This window comes from Austrofundulus limnaeus, unplaced genomic scaffold (genome assembly GCF_001266775.1).
Source record: "Austrofundulus limnaeus strain Quisiro unplaced genomic scaffold, Austrofundulus_limnaeus-1.0 Scaffold1778, whole genome shotgun sequence".
NCBI lineage: Eukaryota > Metazoa > Chordata > Actinopteri > Cyprinodontiformes > Rivulidae > Austrofundulus > Austrofundulus limnaeus.
In genome coordinates, this window is record NW_013954180.1 from 2,676 (window position 1) to 21,616 (window position 18,941).

Below are 18,941 nucleotides of genomic sequence, written 5' to 3' on the forward strand. Positions count from 1 at the left end.
ACCTACCTACCTACCTACCTACCTACCTACCTACCTACCTACCTACCTACCTACCTACCTACCTACCTACCTACCAACCAACCAACCAACCAACCAACCATCCATCCATCCATTATTTATCCATCCATTATTTATCCAGGGTTACTTACCAACCATTATTTATCCAGGCAAGCCCCGTTGAGATCTCAGATCTCTTTTTCAAGGCAACCTTTTATACATTTTTAACTTTTAGTCACAAATTCGTTGATTTTTGTTGCTTTTTTATTTGAGATTTGGGGACACACGTTTGTTAATCTTGACTTTTTGATGATTTTAGCTTTTAGTTACAGTTTAGCTAATATTTGCTTTAGATTATAACTAAGATAATTGTAACTTTTAGTTGCATTGTTAATTTCAGATTTTAGCTTTAAGTGTACTTGCAGGTAACATGTTGTCATGTGAAGCTTTTAGCCACAGTTTTGCTTTTTGCCGTGTTTTGCTGATTTACCTGCAGTTTTTCTTACTTTAATTTTAGCACCGTTTTGCTGATTTTAGCTTTTAGTTACAGTTTTTGCAAATTTTAGCRTTTTTTTTGCCACAGTTTAGATGATTTAGCTCCTGTACTGCTTGTTTTAACTTTAATATTCATTTAACAACAAAAGAATTAAATCTAAAATTGGGTGAAGAGTTGAAGTCAGTGGATCAATCCAAATAGATTAGTTGGAATGTTCTGAAAACTAAATGTTTTGTTTTTGGGTTGGATTAAAAAAAATCAAATTTCAAACTCCTGTTGAGCAGGTAGAGGCTAAGCTCCTTGGCCTCTTAGATAGCACATTATCACTGATAGAACAAATGTAAGATTGATTTGAAATTTAATGACGTTTTCTTCATACTTTACATTTTCGCAGCTCCTCCATTCTCACCGTAATCGAAAGCAGTTTGGTTTTTTGGAGTATTCTGGGGCAGGCGAGCACTCGGCTCCTGTCAGGTTTAATGGGAGTCCACAGGCAGAGCTCTGCAGGGACAAAGTGCTCATTAGTCACATCTCCACCTGATCCAGATCACATTTCTAACGTCTCTGTGCTTACTCGCAGCGTGTCTTTTCTGTCCTGGAAGAAGCACAAGGTGTGTCTGTGGAGGACAGTGTGGAAGGAGTTCCAGCCTCTGGAGGCTGCCTGTGAAAACAAGATAAGAGTGCTGACTCGGCGCTTCATGTTTGCTGACTGCACGGGCTCAGACCCTCCTTACTTTCTTTCCTCCCAGCTGCAGRTTGTGTTTCCTCTCAAGGGTTCCCTCCATGGACTGCAGTTCAGGTTTTCCACTCTGAATGAGGACGAGCGAAAGAAAAACACATTCATGCAAAAAGAACAACCCATTGAATTAACAGATTTTCATCCATGTTTGAGTTGTCTGACCAAAATGAAACAGCGCCCCCCTGTGGTCTTCTGCTCCTGCTGCTTCTCCAGGTTTTGCTGATCCAAACAGACAGAKAGATTTATTGACTGGTCCTGTTTAAAAAGAGAAGATTCACATTTTAACATAATACTTTTAGTTGTGTTGCTTTTAATAAACACATTAATTAATACAGATCGAAGTCTTTACAACAGATTATATATTTTTACTGAATCTTTTATTTATTTATTTATTTATTTATTTATTTATTGTTACTGCATTATTAAGGGATGAACAACTGAAKTGCAGCTGCAAATTTTTCTTATTTGTTTTGAATTAGGTAAAACAAAAAAACATTTAAAAACTTTTATATAATAATGCCATTTGGGGCACAGCTAAACAAAATGTTAGCTTCACTAATGCTAAACCACTAAACATGTAAATAACACTAATGCTAAAAAAAAATAGTGAAATCTAACCCTAATAGCTAATCGCTAACCACTAGAAAACTGATAAACCACTAACTAKAAATATAGCTTTGCTAACACTAAACTGCTAAACATGTTTAATAAGCTAACCGCTAACAAAAATCTATAGCTTCGGTAATGCTAAACTGATAAATGTAAAAATTTTTACAGAAGCTAATGCTAAACAGCTAAGCAAGTACAAAGTAGCAGTAGCTAACACTAACTAATCGCTAACCACTATGAACCTCATAATCTGTTAACTAAACATTAGTTCTGCTATTAGATTTGAGCTCATTAGTTGAACCAATGAAATGTAAAACGTAAAGTTTTCAGTCTTTTACAACAACAAAGCTGACTMTTTAAAACTTTTATATATACTTCTGTACACAAAAATGAAATCAACATGAAATCACAAAACAACTCATTACTATAATTTAAACCACACCTTTAAGCAKCCTGTGAGCTCTTCCTCCTCCTCCTCTTCCTCCTCTCTGTACTGATAAATGTATCTGGGATTTTCCCCCACATCTGGCAGCTTCACAGTGTCGGACGCCGTCTCGTTCATCACCACTGAGCTCTGACTGGATGGTTCCCTGTTGGGAAAAGCAGCCCAAGATCTTCTCTCTCCTCCGGCCCGAGGAGGAAGGAGATCTTCGTCACTCTGAACGTGAGACGGCAGTTTGAACTCTGCTATAAAGAGGTTTGGTGCTGAGGCCGTGACCAGGTTTCTGTAAAGCACCGGTTGGTTTGTTGRTGTTGTGGACGAGCAGCAAAGTGTCTTATCGCTTTGGTCCGACACCATCAGATCCTCCTGGTTGTGCTGGTACATGATATCTGAGCAGATGCTCTGCCTGTAGCTCGGAGTCCGGTTCCAGATGTCCTSCAGCTCTTCTTCCTCTTCCTGAAACTGCTGGTGATCGAGGCGAACTGGATCTGCTGCTTCTTGGGTCGTTGCATCATTTTCTCTGGTTTTAGAACAGTCTATCCCTCCCAGTTCAAGAGAAACCAGCCGCCCCACAACTCCTTTGGGTCGCAGGTGGTCTAAAGACGCAGCGTTAGAGCAAAGCCTGAAGCTACCAGGGTCTACAGAGTCCTGCCGAATGTTGACGCTCATCGTGGACTTCAGATTCACTCTCATGTGAGACGATTGGCTTGACTGAACTTGGGGACTGTCGTCCTGCTTGCACTGGTTGTTCTGGTGTCCATTCAGGTCGCGGATGAGGGTGCGGACACTAAGGCACTTGTGTTTGTGAGGATCTGAATCCGAGGCTTGGTTCTCATAAATAGGTTGGCTCGTTTCATCTCTTTCAGCTGGATTTATCTCGATATCCGATACGGTTCGATCCTCGTTTTCTCCAAAGGAACAAGACGTTGGAGGTCCAGCTTTGGCCAAAGCGAGGCGGGTGTGTCTGAAGGAGCTCAGGACTGTGTTTCTCTGCGACGGAGCGCCCACATCGCTGTTTTTGGCCTCTGGAGGGGCGATGGTAATGATTTCCTGGATGCTAGGGATGTGGGTCATGTCCTTTGGCAGATCAAAGCTCAACACCGAGCCCAACGAGAGGAATCTGCAGTGACCTTTGACCTGGTTCGCCGACACGGCGTACGGAGTGATGCTGTCTCCCAAACACTCCGTGTCGATATCAGTCAGCAGAGGATTCTTCACGTAGCCCTCCACCCCATCTCTTCTCTTCTCTGAGCTCTTCTTCCTTCGAGCCTCCTTCAGCGGCCATGTTTGCGTGTCGTACGTGATCGTCTCGCGGTCGTGGTGCATCGCCTGCTCGTCCACTCCCATGATTTTCTGTATCGTATGTCTGCGTACGTCTCTCTTCCTCTTCCTCTTCTTGCTCATCCTCTTCAGGCTGCTGAAAATTGAGCCTCCGCCGACGTTGGTTCCCGTTGTGGGGTAGAAGGTTACGTTGGTCGTTTGTGGTTCGGGCATTGAGGAGGACGGCGCAGGCGAGGCCGAGACTCTCTTTTGGAAGGGGAGGGTGATGCTCTCGTATACCGGGGCAACAGTCAGGTTATCCCCCACATGCAGGTAGGTACTTACCTGTAAAACAGCGCAGAAAACCATTTAAAATTGAAGTTATACACTGCCTCGAAAAAGTATTCATTCCTCTTTGGGTACTTTTCAATTTTGAGTATTTCACATTGCATTTCCTTGATCTGGAGAATTGTTACTTTTAATCGAATTATAAATCCAGTTAAACTTCAGGTTTTAAGGCAACAAAACAGAAAGAAGACCAGGAGGGGTGGATTCTTCTGTATGAATGCATGCATTTATGAGATTTATGTGTTACCTTCACATGGATGATGACATGAGGCAAAACTATTAACTCACACAGTCAAGTAAAACAACAGATGCACACAAAAATCAACATGTATAGAAGAAATTCCAAAGTCAGATAAAAGACGCGAACATCTTGATTAAATTAGCAGCCTTTGCAGAGCTTAATCAGAATCAGGTGTGGCTCATGCCGTCATCCGCAGCTGCAACGTCTTGACCTTTCAACTCTGTGACTAATCTCTTGTTTCTGTACAAACTCCAGACTGTAAATCACCTCGTTCGGTCTGGGGGCCTCTTCRACGAGGGTTCAGCAACGGGTCTCCGTCTCGGCGTTTGAGACCATTGGGAGCCATTTTGGAGCGAAGCGTTTCGCAGGAAGCGAAGGATGAGGTCAGCTTTTTCACACAATTATGGCAAAAGCGAGGGAAAGTCGAACACGACCAACTTCGCAGCAGAAGTACGAGGAGAAAGAGACAACCAGGAATAGACTCCAGGGTTGTAAAAGGTAGTAGTAGGTATTCATTTTGTAACAACTACCTAACACTACTTTGTTTTTCCCCAGTCTATTTCCTAAAAATCTCCTCTGCTTGTAACAATGAAATTACTTTTTGTCTTGGGTWAGGGTTAAATAACAAATAAATGCATACAGGTCAGCGTTGAGACAAAGAAGTAACAATTATCCAGTTACTAGATACCGCATAGCAGTAGCATATATGACCCCCACACAAATGCAAAGCACCAAAACTCAGAACTCACCAGAACACATTTATTGTTTTGGGTGGGGGTCTGATGGGGTGGGGGGCTCATTGGTGGGTCCGATGGATAGCCCTTCATCAGAGCTATACAACAAAAAATGTCTGAAGCTCCGAGGTTAAATAATTTTTGAGTTATATGCATTTTTGAATGTCCAGACACCCCCTTTTTAGATGGAGCCCCTTCCTCAAATATAGGGTCTATCATAAAACCATTGGCTGGTGCAGAGTAGGTCGGACACATCTACGCAATCAATCAATCAGTCAATCAACCATCAATTAATCAATCAATCAATAAATCAATCACCTTTATTTAACCAGATAAAACCCAATGAGATGAAGGTTAAACCCTGCCTTACATTTTCCTTTTTACTCTGTTGAAACTTAAGCCAACAGTTCATGCAAGTGCTCCTTTATAGCCCTTTACACCAATATCAATTAGAAAACATGCTTATTTTATTAATTTCTGGGGTTATTTTAAGCCCAAATGGCAGCAGCAGCTAGTTACTGTCATATCATTGCACATCTATGAATGTGCATTTTATTTATTTCAATTACAGACAAGACACCAACATAGGGAAGTTAAAGAAAGGCTGCACATTGTTGTGGGGTTAGAGAGAAAACACAACATGCAGTCCTGGTTTACACTTCACCATTTACCTCGTTCGCACTCTGCCGATAAACCTTTTTCTTTCGCTTTAAACTACCCAAAGTGTTTTCCAAAAGCCCCTGGCAGCGCCTCCAAAAGCTTTTACAGGGAGAGGGTTGAGGCAGAGAGGGCTAAAGGGAGAAAAATGAGGACAAAAGGAAAGACGTGAATGCCAAAAACAAGAGCGGAAACAGCCACAGTTAGAAGGACAGTTAGAGGGCAGATCCCAAGCAGAGAGAGGAAACTGTCCTGCCCCGAGATTCAAGAACAGCTGGAAATATCATGTTTATAGTGTCTGAAGGGAATTCTGGGATTTGTTTTAGGGGCTGAAATTGTTTCATTTAAACAAGTCTGGACCCCGTTTATCCTCGTATGCTAGTGTCGGGTGTGGCTCTCACCCTGTGGAGAGGCTCAGAAGTCTCCATCTTCAGGTCAGTCCTGGAGGGCAGGTCCAGCACCTGCACCTGGCTGTCCCCCGTGTTATTAAAGCTGAGTATGAGGTTGACTGCGCCCCCCGTCGTGGGGCTGTTGCCCTCCTTTAGCACCGTGATGTCTGCTTTGAGAGACTCGGCCCGAGGTCTGATCCTGTTCATGACCTCGTACCCATCCTCTGACCTCCCCTCGTTGTGCTGTTCAGGCACAGAGGATTGGGGGCGGCTACCTGTGGCTGCTTTTGGTGGATTTTCACGAATGCTGACAGTTTCTGACTCGGAGGGCTGCAGGTCCTCAAGTTCAGGTGGTGAAGTCTGTGCAGAACAGCAAAAAAAAAAAAAAAGCAAGACAGGTGATTGTTAGCATTTCCTGCCTCATCATATTAAATGGTGTAAAGTAGATGGTATTTATTCTTTTGGGGGGTCGTTAACACCATGAGACATGGATCAATGTGTGTTCAGGTGCTTCAGAAAAACATTTAAGCCTTAAACCACTGAAAATACCCCGCGGTTCTTTTGCTGTGGCGTGTATTTCCTTTGTTGGTTCAGACCAGGCAGGGTGGGATAAAAGCTCCACAGTCGGCGAGCTTTCAAACTGCATGAAGGCGTCACACAAACAGGGAACTGACAAAAGGTTGGGTGTGTGGAGGAGCATATTTAACTGCATCACTTCTCAGTTATAAACCATTTATTCTGGATGGTTTCTTACAAAAAGACAAGTGAGCCGCAAGAAATGTGCAACAAAACTGCTTAAAACCTCCCGAGACCCTGTGTCCTCATACGAGGACATTGCATTGTTGCATCTCTGCACCATGACACTTATTTTCTTTTCAGTTTTGACCCATTGACCTCATTATAGCAGCAAAATCAGCACCACATGATGACATTACACTGATTTCAATGAAAACGAGATGGTGAGGATCGTCATAAAAATGGTCAAGGACAGAAACCAAATCATGTTTTATGCTTGAAACTAGTGTATTTATGCACTGTTACCTCTTTAGCTTCATAAGGCATGCAAATTTGATACATTTTTGTAATTGTATCAAAGCACAATGTTGGTAAAGATGATTTCCTCATTCGAGGACATTGGGACTATATTTTGCAATTGATTGTGCCCAATCTGGGAATATAGCTATTGTAACCCCTAATTTATAGTAGATGTGGTTTCGCTGCAGTGTGCAGTTCGCCATAGTTTGCCGTCTGCTTCCCGAACAGAACAATACATTTTAACAGCATTTGTATAAAAATATATTCATATATTTATTAATATAGCTGGGATTTTGACAAAATTAGTCTGTCTTTGATGAATTGTTTTGAAAATATGGATGTTGTGCTTGTTCCTTTTCCTGTTGGTGCGACGTGATCTTTGTAGATCGACTCCGGCGCAGCTCCGGTGTCCGGCAAAAATAGGATCAAGTCTGATTTTGGCAGATTGCCTGTGTAAATACGCTCATTGATTATAATGGTTGAGTGTTTGCTGRGGAGGTCGGACRGGAGTGGAGTGGAACTGCGTGTAGTGTGGATTAGGGGTAAGTGGTATTTTTGTTCCTGCCATCATGTTACGTAAATCAGTTCTTCAACCTAAGGAGCAATCTAAATGTTGTCATTGATGATGATGATGATGATGATGATGATGATGATGATGCAGTTCACTGATCTTACTCTGGTAAAGGCTGCGTCGCACGGCAAGATAATCGTGCTGTTTTTTGCACTTCCGACAATCTTAAGGACGTCCAGATTATCGTGATGGCTCTAAAGATAATCTGAGTAGATATTCCTGCTGTGGGTAGTGAGTTAAGAGTGATCTAGTCGGCTTGGAAAGACATTGGGGCAGCTCCGACCTCAAATTGGGGATATTCAACATGTGTTTTTTTTTAGGCCCGATATCACATCGTATGTGGTGTTCACCTGAAAACAAACGAGCTTGCAGCCTGTTGTGAGCCAATCAGAAAGCGTGGTGACGTAAACACTGAGGAGAATCCAAAATACCGAAGACATAAAAAAACTGTCATGACTCACCACTCACCAGAAAGTCCGCTGGACCTTAAAAGTCCTGTGGAACTGGTTTTCCTCTGGTAAAAACAGTCCACAAACAATCAATATTTTTTCTTCCTCATCGCAAATGTTTATTTACTCTGAACTCACGTCTCTCTGGAGGTCCCGCGAGATTTTTCCTCTGACATAGGAATTCTCGCGATATTTTAGGAAGTCTCGCGTGATTTCACATCTGACATCTGAACGTTCATGAATGAAATATTTTTTTGTATGTGGTGTGTTGTCTTCTGCCGTGTGGCCGTACACCACACATTGTAGGAACCAAACCTGGTGTATCCATGATTTTTTATCCTCACGTGTGGGGTCTCTCAGTCTTTGAAAATCGGCCGACTGTTTTAAAATCTTGCGGTGCGACGCAGCCTTAAGCAAACGGCTGCTGTTTAGCCAAAATAACCAGAAAAATGTTACCACCAGAAAGGCTATCATGAAGTTTCTCAAGTTTTGCGTGGTGGCTCAGGTATTAGACCCAGTGTCCTCATATGAGGACATTGTTGTTGTTGTTGTTATTGCAAAAACCACTTTCTGTACCATGACAGAGTCTAGCTATACTTATTAGGTCCTACTAATCACATCTGTTGGAGAAAGAAAAAGCTTGGGTCTTGGACAGTGATAAAAAAGTTCACACTTGGGTCTTGGACAGTGATAAAAAAGTTCACACTTGGGTCTTGGACAGTGATAAAAAAGTTCACACTTGCTTGAACGACGTGCACAGTTACCTCAGAGTAAATGTTTTCTTGTGACGACGCCTCCCTCTGTTTGTGAAGCCTCGTCTGTTTCTGAGCCCTCCAGTGCACCGAGATCCATCCCAGCATGCTCCTCAGCTCCTCCATACGTTCTCTCACCTGCAACACGTCACCTGCGCGTTAAATCAACACGAGGCAAACGTAAACGGTGTTTTCAGGAGAGCGTCTCTGCTCACCATCTGCGTGAGGTGGTGGTCTTTGTCCAGCAGAGTCCTCCCTGCGACGTCCAGTTCATCAAACTCCTGAAACTTTTGCTCGATCTGAACGTCCAGCTCCGGTCCCTGGCTGTCTCTCCCAAGGTGCAGAGTGGCGTCGGAGAAAATGCGTGACCTCGTGTCTTCTGTCCACGATCTGTTCGGTGGGGGAGTGAAGAGGAGGTGGTGTCAGCAGACAAGAAGCAGGACTCAAGACAAAACATAAAATCCATGAGAATCACCAGACTCTGCCTCGTAGGAAACACATTTATCTCCCTGATACACCCAGGAAACTTCTACACATCCTAAATCAGGCCTCTCCCCTGGAACGCTGGCGTTTTGCTTCCTTTAGCTAACGGTTCTGCATCGTTTTGTTTTAGCTTCTTTAGCCTTTTTTAGCAATCAGCTCCAGTTCAGGAGTCAAAACAAAGATCTGAGATGAGTTGGAGACACTCAGGACCAATTCAGACGAGTTCTGACAAAAACATTCGGGAGCCCCCGGTCACAGCCAGGTGATTTACTGTGAAGTGTAAAATTAAATGTTCGCATTAGTCACAAACACATTTTCATATTCATCTCACTTTCTGAGTGTAAAATTCTAGTTACAAAAATTTCATTAACATTTTATTGTTATTTAGCTCACTATTCTTACATTTTACTAATTTTTACTAAATGTTAAATCTAAATATAAAAGTTAAATCTTTAACGTTTCGGCTAAATGTTGATGTTTACACTTAGGTATTTCAGAACAGAACACAGCCTTTGCTGTTGGCGTGCGGCTTTTGTGATGACATCATCATCTTGAGACAAAAGCAGATTCTAATGCTGCTAATGCTGCTAACACTGCTATTGGTGCTAATGCTGCTAACACTGCTGATGCTGCTAACACTGCTAATGCTGCTAACAATGCTATTGGTGCTAACGCTGCTAATGCTGTTAACACTGCTAATGCTGCTAACACTGCTAATGCCACTAATGCTGCTAATACTGCTGATGCTGCTAACGCTGTTAACACTGCTGATGCTGCTAACACTGCTAATGTTGCTAACACTGCTAATGCTGCTAACACTGCTAATGCCGCTAATGCCGCTAACGCTGCTGAAGCTACTGATGCTGCTAATGCTGCTAAAGCTGCTAACGCTGCTAACGCTTCCCTGCAAGACATCAAACTTGCAGTTGTGGTCAGTGTCATAGCTGTATTTCAAACTTCCGGACCACAGGTACCATTCATGTTGATTTTAATGAACACATTTTGAATTTCAAATTTTAAATGCAGTCTTTAGGAGCATTAGCACAGTTAGCTGTGTTAGCTGCATTAGCAGAGTTAGCYTTTGCTTTTGTCACAGGATGATGACGTCCCAACAAAAGCCATTCAAATTAAACTAAGATTTAGATCAATTATGACTTAGAGAAGTTTGTTGTTAATGCCACTTTAGATTCAACAAGTTGAACCTCAACGTCAAAAAGGTTAAGAAACCTTGAGCTAAATAACAATAAAATAACAATTTTTAATGAGGATTTTACATTCAGTACGTGAGCTAAATAATGAAAATGTGTTATTTTACATAATTTACCACCTTTATTGCACATCGCAGACACACATCCCTCTTACATCACAGCGAGGTAGCTCCTGAAGAAGTCCCGGAGCTGCACAAACTCCCGCAGATGTGATTTGTTTTCCGTCACGCTCTTTTCCAGCTCGTTCCGGGCCTCCAGCGTGGCTTGGATCTTGGACCTGAACACGCGCACCCTCTCCGGGCACAGCTCCTCCAAGCGGGACGCCAGGTCCTCCACCTCCTTCAGGTCCTCCGTTATGACCTCACAGTCCACCTGCGGAGAATCACAGCAACAATCCATCACCTCTCGCCCGTTCTCGTGTCTCTATGACCTCATGCTCGGAGCTTTGTGCATATTATTCTTCTTCCAGAGGCCCACATGGCGTACATATGTGCTGCCACGCTGCAGCCAGCCCGGCCTCCACCACTTCTTTCACCTTTTTGAAGAGGCGGTAATTAATAGGACTCTCTGGGAGCCGTGATGTTTGAGAACACCACGCTGTGGATGCCTGGCTGCTGACGCCACGCTTATTTCGGTTTGGGAGATTAGCTCATTCCTGCCTTTCGGTTGTTCCCAGTCCAGACAGCTGGGAGCTTGCATGTGTGTTTGTTTGTGTGTGTGTGTGATAAACACAACACAGACCAAACTTCAGCCTCTTCACACATCTATCAACCCTGAAAGCTCAGAACCACGCACAGGAACACTTTAAATTCCTGTTTTTCATGTCAATAATGGTGAGAACTGGCTCTGAATGAACTAAATTAATCACTTTTTACACCACAATCACGGCTTGAGCTAGCGACGTCTTCTTCTCACCTCCAGGTGGTCCTGCCTCTCCTGCAGAGCCTCCAGGCTGCAGCGGTCCGGCTCACACTGCACGGCCAGGTCCGTCTGCTCCTCCAGGATCTCCAGGCTCAGCTCCTTGCTGCTGCACAAGCTCTTCTCCACTCGTACCAGAAGGCTGGAGTGCTGAAGAGACAAAGTTGTCACAAGGTTTGACTCTKATTAGAGCGTTGCACCCTGCAGTAGAGCTGGCCAGAGTTTGGTGATAACGATACACGACACGATACGATATATTGCGATATGTTGTGATAATGTAATTAAGGTGATATATCGCCATTTTTTTCTCCAAAATATTCTTTAAAAAAAACTCTGTATYAAGAGCATGTATAAAATCTGATCAAAAGAGCTGGCATGAATTTGGTGATAACGATACATATCACGATACAATATATCGCGATATTTTGCGATAATGTAATTAAGGCGATAGCAATTATTTCTCTGAAAATATTCAACTTTTAAAAACTCTGTATAAAGAGCACGTATAAAATCTGWTTAAAAGAGCTGGCAAGAATTTGGTGATAACGATACACAACACGATGTGATATATTGCGATACTGCAAGCAAGGCGAGGTATCACCATTTTTTTCTTTAAAATATTCAAATTTTTAAAAACTCAGTATAAAGACCACACCATGCATAAAATCTGATTAAAAGAGCTGGCAAGAATTTGGTGATAACGATACATATCACGATACAATACATCGCGATATGTTTCGATAATGTAATTAAGGCGATAGCAATTTCTTTCTCTTAAAATATTCAAACTTTTAAAAACTCTGTATAAAGAGCATGTATAAAATCTGGCTAAAAGAGCTGGCTTGAATTTGGTGATAATAACGATACACATCACGATACGATATATCGTGATATGTTGCAATAATGTAACTAAGGCGATAGATCACCATTTTTATTCTCTAAAATATTCTTATTTTTAAAAACAGTATAAAGAGCACACCATGCACAAAATCTGTTTTAAGAAGCTGGCATGAATTTGGTGATAATGATAAATATCACGATAAGATATATCGCGWTATTGCAAGCAAGGTGATATGTCACCATTGTTTTCTCTAAAAGATTCTAATAAAACCATGCATAAAATCTGATTAAATTTAGTTTATTTTTATGCCATCAGAAAAACACTGAACAACTTTAAGAACTGCATTAGTCTTTCACATTTCTTCTTGCAACAACCAACCATTAAGCCTTATTAAAAATCAGTACAWTATCAGGAAATTAAATATCGTGATATTTCAGTGCAGAGGTGTCAAACTCGACAAGTGGGCCAAATTTCTAAACTTGGTCCTAGCCAAGGGCCAATTTCTGTTAGTATTTACTGAAAAACTGTTATAGTCAGTCCTTTTTATTTACATAGCGCCAAGTTACAACAAACGTCTCAGGGCACTGTACACAAAAAAACAGTCTTAAGGTCCTGTCACACTATAATGTTTTAGACAACTTATGCCAACTTATAAACATTTTAAAGACATCGACGTTGAAGACGGAATTTAAAAAATCAACTGGAAACCTCTTTTAGACAAGTACATACTGTAATGTCAACAATTTGATCAATATATAACATTTCTTTGTAATTTAGATGTTAAAACAAGACGAGAATACAGAAAAAGATAAAGACTCTCTGTTGCTATTTTCGCACCAAAATCAAAGATTACTGAAAAATTCTAACTGAATTGTCTTTGTTTGAAAGTTGGCCAGTTGTCATGAGCAGAATACGCTAAATACAATGAGAAAAAAGAGAAACCATAAACCTGTTTCACATTTCAGGAATTACCTTTGGGGCCAGATAAAATGTTAAGGWGGGCCAAGATTGGGCCCATGGGCCTTGAGTTTGACACGTTTTAAAGAGAGTATCAAGATTTTCTTACATCCCTACTCTGCAGTGGATCATGATCTTTCCAACCTGAGGCACGTCCGCTGTGTGAAACCTCGACACGAGACTAAACCAAATCCAGACTTCAGTTCTCGTTGAAGGAAAGAGCTCGTCGTCTCCTCACCTTGCTCAGCAGCTCCTGGACGGCCTGATCGTGGCTTCGCGATCGACCCCGTTCCCTCGCCGTGTCGTTCAGCATCTCCACGGCCTCTCGGAGTTCCTCCACCGGGTCGCCCARGATCTCTACCAGGACCTCACCACCGCAGCCGCCCTGGGGTCCGAGCAAAGCAGGGTCTGAGGAGACGTCTCTGTGGAGAGGCTAAGAAACCGTTTAAAGAGATGAGACAAGTGAGGCGACAAACCCTCAACTGAGACGAGTTTCATCCTGAAGGATCACCACGTAACTGTCGACTGGTAAATATTTATTATTATTTCAGAAATAATTAATAAACTTTATTACTAGTTGGTCATTTTTCAACTAGCTAAAAAAGTGTATGATATTGACGGATTCAGGTCAAAGTTACTTAGAAATTATCTTTTTTCCTTATAAATCATCTGCTGTTTTGCATGATTATTGATTGAATTAGCATTTTRTGCAAGAATGCAGTGTGAACGGCTAAAAAAATCTGAAATTAGCTTAAAAAGGTAACTGAAATTGCTGGGTTTTGCACAAAGGAACAGAAAGAGCATGTTTGCTCACAAAAAGGTGAATTTAGCTGGGAAAACATTAGCTCAAATTAGCTAAAAAGAAGCTAAAAACATGGAAAATAGCTCAAGTTAGCAGAAAGTAGCTGAAAGAAGCACAAAAAGCTTAAAATAGCGAAAAGAAGTTAAAGAATCACAAACAGGTTGAAAGTAACAGAATAGCAGAAAAGGTCAATATGATGGCTAAAAAAGCACAAAAAATGCTCAAATCAGCTAAATAGAAGCTGAAATTAGAKCAAAGGAGTTAAAAAAGCAGAACTAGAACAAAAYGTAAAAATATCTTTAAACATTCTGAACAGCTTTAAGAATGTTGAAGACACCTAAATAAATTTTCAATGAGATAAAAAATGTCAGAAAAAGCTAAATATCTCAAAAAGTATAAATTGTGTGTAGAAATGTACTTACAATATGTATAAAAACATATGAATGCAAATATGTATGTATTACAAAAATTGGATGCTCTAGGCCCTTTAATACGTCGTTGAAGCCCTCGCGGGCCACATAAAATGCAGTGGAGGGCCACATTTGGCCCACGAGGCTRGAGTTTGAAACACGTGCTTTAAAAGTTTTATCAAATGTGTTTTTTATGATGTAATTTTTTGTGTCCAAGAAACATCACTCAGAATAATCTAAGGAAACATCAGATTCTTCTCTGCATTCTGTGTTTTGAGCCCCTGTGTCATCTGGAGCATTGGCTCTAGATGTTCCGCTATGACATCACTTCCTGTTACCTCACATGCAAATATCTCAAGAAGCGTTCATCTCAGAGGGGTTGCATTTTATTTTCAAAATGTTATCAGTGRTATCTTTCCAAAATTACATCAAAATTTATAAGAAAAATTCGGTGTCACAGGTGAGTCACTCACCTGTCCGAGACTAAACGGACTCCCCTCCAGCTCCTGGCTCTCCTCCAGCTCCACGCGCTCCAGGAACTCGGTCAGCATGCGCGTGTCCCTCAGCTCAGAATTCTGCTGGCTCAGGGCGCTCAGCACGCAGTGGTACCTGAAAAAAAAACACACCAACACAGGTGTGAGCTCCTCTCTTCTTTTTCTATCTGCACTCCTGGAAACATTAAACTGGGACAAAGTTTCCGTCTCTTTATTTTCGTTGGTCGGCTCTCYGTGCTTTGGTTTATAGACCCGGTCCGGTCCAGCAGCCATCAGCACACGGGTTTACTGAAAGTCCGTGGCATGAACGGGTGAGTTGCGTGTCAGGACTGTTGGGCACACYAACAAAACCCAAGCCGTGCCTCTTAACGAGCGCACGGAGAGGACTTTTTATTTCGCCAGTTTGGACCAAATGTCGGCCGGTGAGACCCACGACCGGTTCTGTTTTTCTGCTTTATTGGGTGAAACTGGAACTTTTCCGAACAAACTCTTCCGTGACCTCTCGGAAACTGTGACGCTTACTTTCTCTCCACCTCGTCCACGCGCGCCGGCAGCCCCTGGATGTGCGGGTGCGCGTGGCCGTGGAGGCGGTCCGCCTCCTGCCTCAGGGCGGCCAGCTCCGGCCCGCGGGCCGCCACCTCCTTCTCCAGCAGGCAGCTCTCCCGCTCCGCCGCCCTCATGGTCTCGGGGTCGCCGGCTAACGCAGACGCCTTCATGGAGAGCTCCACGGACTCCAGCCAGGCCTCCAGGCTGCCCAGGGCTTGGAGCACTTTCACAATCTGCCCTCCGACAGAAAACAAACGTTTCAGAGCAGAAACAAGAAAAACATTCATGGAGACTTTTGAACTTATCCCTTCAATCAAATCCTAACTATGACTGCAACATAAAAGCTCTAAAAATGGTAGAAATTGTTCAGAATGTGGGACTATAAATTTCTCCCAGAACAGTTTGACCCAAGAGGGAAAKTCCGCTGGTGTTTTATGGACCTCACCCTGAAGCCCAGCTTCTCCGAGGCCTGCAGGAACGCAGCGTTCCTCTGGTGCCTCCTCCTCAGCTCTTCCCACAGGACCTCCAGCTGGCCGAGGAACTCCTCGATGCTCGAGCTGCCCGGGTGCTGAGCGCGGACCAGCCCGTGGCCCTCCTGAGGAACGGGGGGGGGGAGTTCAGCTCATCTTAGTGGAACTTTTGGGTTGACGTGGTTTTCCCCTAGTTTGAATGCTGACTCAGCATTTTTTTTTCTGCTTGTGTTAATTCAAAACCTTCAGCTTGTTTAGAAAACGGGTTTTATGATTTTTGGTCTTTGTAGCTTTAATCATTTTTTTAAAATATTTATTTACAAAACTTTTCTATATTGAAATACATGATCTCTTCATTTCCTTCAGAAACATTCTTCATCATGCTGCCTTTATTTGGTCTCCTATTGCTGCCTTTAGCTAGCCTCTTGCTACTTTTAGCTACAATATGCTGCTTTTAGCTAGTCTTTTGTTATTTTTAGCCTCTAMTTAGCCTTTTGCTATTTTTTAACTAAACATCTGATGCTTTTGGCAACAATTTTCGGCTTTTAGCTAGCCCTTTATTATTATGAGCGTCTAGCTAGCATTTTCATACTTTTAGCCTCCAGCTAACCTTTTGCTCCTTTTAGCTAAACCTGTCGTCTTTAGCTTCTGTTTTGCTGCTTTTAGCTAGTCTTTGCTACTCTTAGCTAAACCTCTGATGTTTTCAATCACAAAATGCTGCTTTTAGCAAGCCTTTTGATATTTTAGACTCTAGTTAGCCTTTAGCTACTTTTAGCTAAACCTTTGACACTATCCATTTTGGTGCTTTTAGCTAACCATTCCCTATATTTYGCCTCAAGCTAACCTTTTGATACTTTTAGCTTTAAGCAGATATTTTTGCTGCTCTTAGCTAGCCTTTTGGTATTTTTAGCCTCTAGCTAGCCTTTTGCTACTTTTAGCTAAACCTCTGCTTTTAGCTTCGATTTTGCTGCTTTTAGCTAGCCCTTTGATATTTATATCCTTTAGCTAGACCTTTGCTATAATAAGCTAAACTTCTAATGCTTTTGGTCCCAATTTACTGCTTWTAGCTAGTCTTTTGTTGTTGCATCTAGCTAGCATTTTGATACTTTTATATAAACCTCTGATGCTTTTAGCTACCATTTTGCTGCTCTTAACTTGTCTTTTCATATTTTTAGCCTCTAGCTGGTCTTTTAATACTTTTAGCATTAAGCAAAATGTTTTAGCTATTTTTGTTGCTTTTGACTTTTAGCTAGCCTTTTGCTACATTCGGCTTTTAGCTTTTTTTTTTGTTTCTTTTTGCTTTTTATCTAACAGTTAGGGCATTTAAAAATTTTAGCTAGTGTTTAAGCATTTGCTTCTTTCAGCATGTAAATAGCTACGTTTAGCTTTAACAACTAAGTTTCAGCTTCTTCAGCATGTTTCAGCAGTCATTCAGCAGTTTCTCTGGTTCATTATTTTTATCTTATTTTATATCATTATTAATATTATTATTTATGTTTAATTTATTTTTATATTTTGTAAGTTATTCACAACARGTTATTTAAGAATCGTTGACTTGGGCTTACCCTCTTGACCACCTCGATCCTGGCTCGGTTGTTGAGGATTTCCTGTTGGAGGGCGTGCTGACACCCCCTGGCCGCCTCCAGACCCTTGGAGCTGGCTATGGAGCACACCTGAGTGGCCATGGTCACGTTGTCTTTGAGCCAAGACAAAGTCTGAGAGACAAAGAGGATGTGAGCAGCTAAAATGCTGAATCAGAGTGGATCATGTAACAAAACATCAGTATTTGGTCATCAAAGATTATCAATCCCAAGCTGCAGTTGAGTTTTAGAGAACCTAATCAGTGACGTCGTGGTTTAATTTAAAGTTTGTACAAAAATAAATCTCAATATTTGGTGTCAGGTTCAGCTGTTGGACCTTGTCAGCAGACACGGTGAACTTCTGAAGCTGCAGGTGGTTCTGTGGACCAGCGGGGGTCCTGGGCTTTCTGCTGCAAACAAAACATAGCTTAACTCCAGCTGTGCTTTACATTAAATCTAAAAGTCAGGTTGAATTATTACCTTTCCTCCTTCAGCTGATATCTGGTGACGGCCTCTGGTGATGAGGTGTGGCTCGTCGGGTTCTGCTCCCGGCTTCGGCTGCTCTGTGTTTGTGGGCTTCTCACGCACTCAACAGCACTCTGTGAACAAAACAAAACCTTTTACCTTTTCCTAAGCCTGGATGATTAAACACCCCAGATAGCAGAGTTGTTGTTGAAGCTTTCTGTGTGTAAATCTTTAGGTGAGATTCAGGAGGAGGTGTTTTCTGATCTCTGTCTGCAGTGAAGAACTTTCACTTTGCACCAAACCCATCTGGTCTGCAGCTCCAGCATCTGGCTCCAGTTAACCAGAGAAAACTGACCGAAGGCAACAAGAGGCCCTACAACTGCTAACCCGTGCTGTACACATGCAAACTGTGTGAATCCTACAGTTCATTAACCTGCGGATCCAGCAGGGGCGGAGCTAAACTTTTTGGCAAGGGGTGGCCAAGGTAGGGGGGGGCACAAACAAATAAAAAAATAATAATTCTGGACTTGAACGTTRTAGCTGGTCGATACAGCTAATTGGATGAAATTGGGAAATATTAAGCTAAATTTTTCGTAACTGTAGCTAAGAATGATCCAAATAGCATGCTGAATGCTTGTCACAATCAACCATTTTTAGCTGGATAATGTAGAAGTAACTAAAAACAARCTTTACCAAACTCTAAATGCTKATTAAAAATTCAAAATGGCCACCACAGCTAATGTTAAAAAGCTGTAATGCAGCGATTTTAAGACTMGAGATGAAATTTGTTGTAACGAATTACYATTACAAATGTTAATTCCAAATTAAGCTAACCACTAATGCTGATGCTAATTTTAAAAAGGGCTATAATTCAGCCCTTTTTAAACATACACAACTAAAAATGTATACTCACCGGCCACTTTATTAGGTACACCACGCTAGTAACGGGTTGGACCCCCTTTCGCCTTCAGAACTGCCTCAATTCTTCGTGGCATAGATTCAACAAGGTGCTGGAAGCATTCCTCAGAGATTTTGGTCCATATTGACA

At 42.0% G+C, this 18,941-nt stretch overlaps 1 protein-coding gene across 1 annotated transcript in view; it reads right to left on the minus strand.

Moving 5' to 3' along the window:
* Nucleotides 1–902: 902 nt before the first annotated feature.
* LOC106536341 (uncharacterized) overlaps nt 903–18,941 on the minus strand; it is a gene marked incomplete at both ends in the record, with an annotated part of 31,852 nt that continues 13,813 nt past the window's right edge. Inside the window, 18 exon segments of the mRNA XM_014033592.1 lie at nt 903–994; nt 1,068–1,154; nt 1,228–1,302; nt 1,395–1,487; nt 2,284–3,888; nt 5,538–5,657; nt 5,925–6,272; nt 8,732–8,857; nt 8,935–9,109; nt 10,565–10,782; nt 11,326–11,478; nt 13,365–13,559; nt 14,812–14,947; nt 15,355–15,611; nt 15,824–15,973; nt 17,414–17,563; nt 17,766–17,838; nt 17,909–18,027. Of these exon segments, the coding sequence (XP_013889046.1) occupies nt 903–994; nt 1,068–1,154; nt 1,228–1,302; nt 1,395–1,487; nt 2,284–3,888; nt 5,538–5,657; nt 5,925–6,272; nt 8,732–8,857; nt 8,935–9,109; nt 10,565–10,782; nt 11,326–11,478; nt 13,365–13,559; nt 14,812–14,947; nt 15,355–15,611; nt 15,824–15,973; nt 17,414–17,563; nt 17,766–17,838; nt 17,909–18,027 (4,172 nt within the window).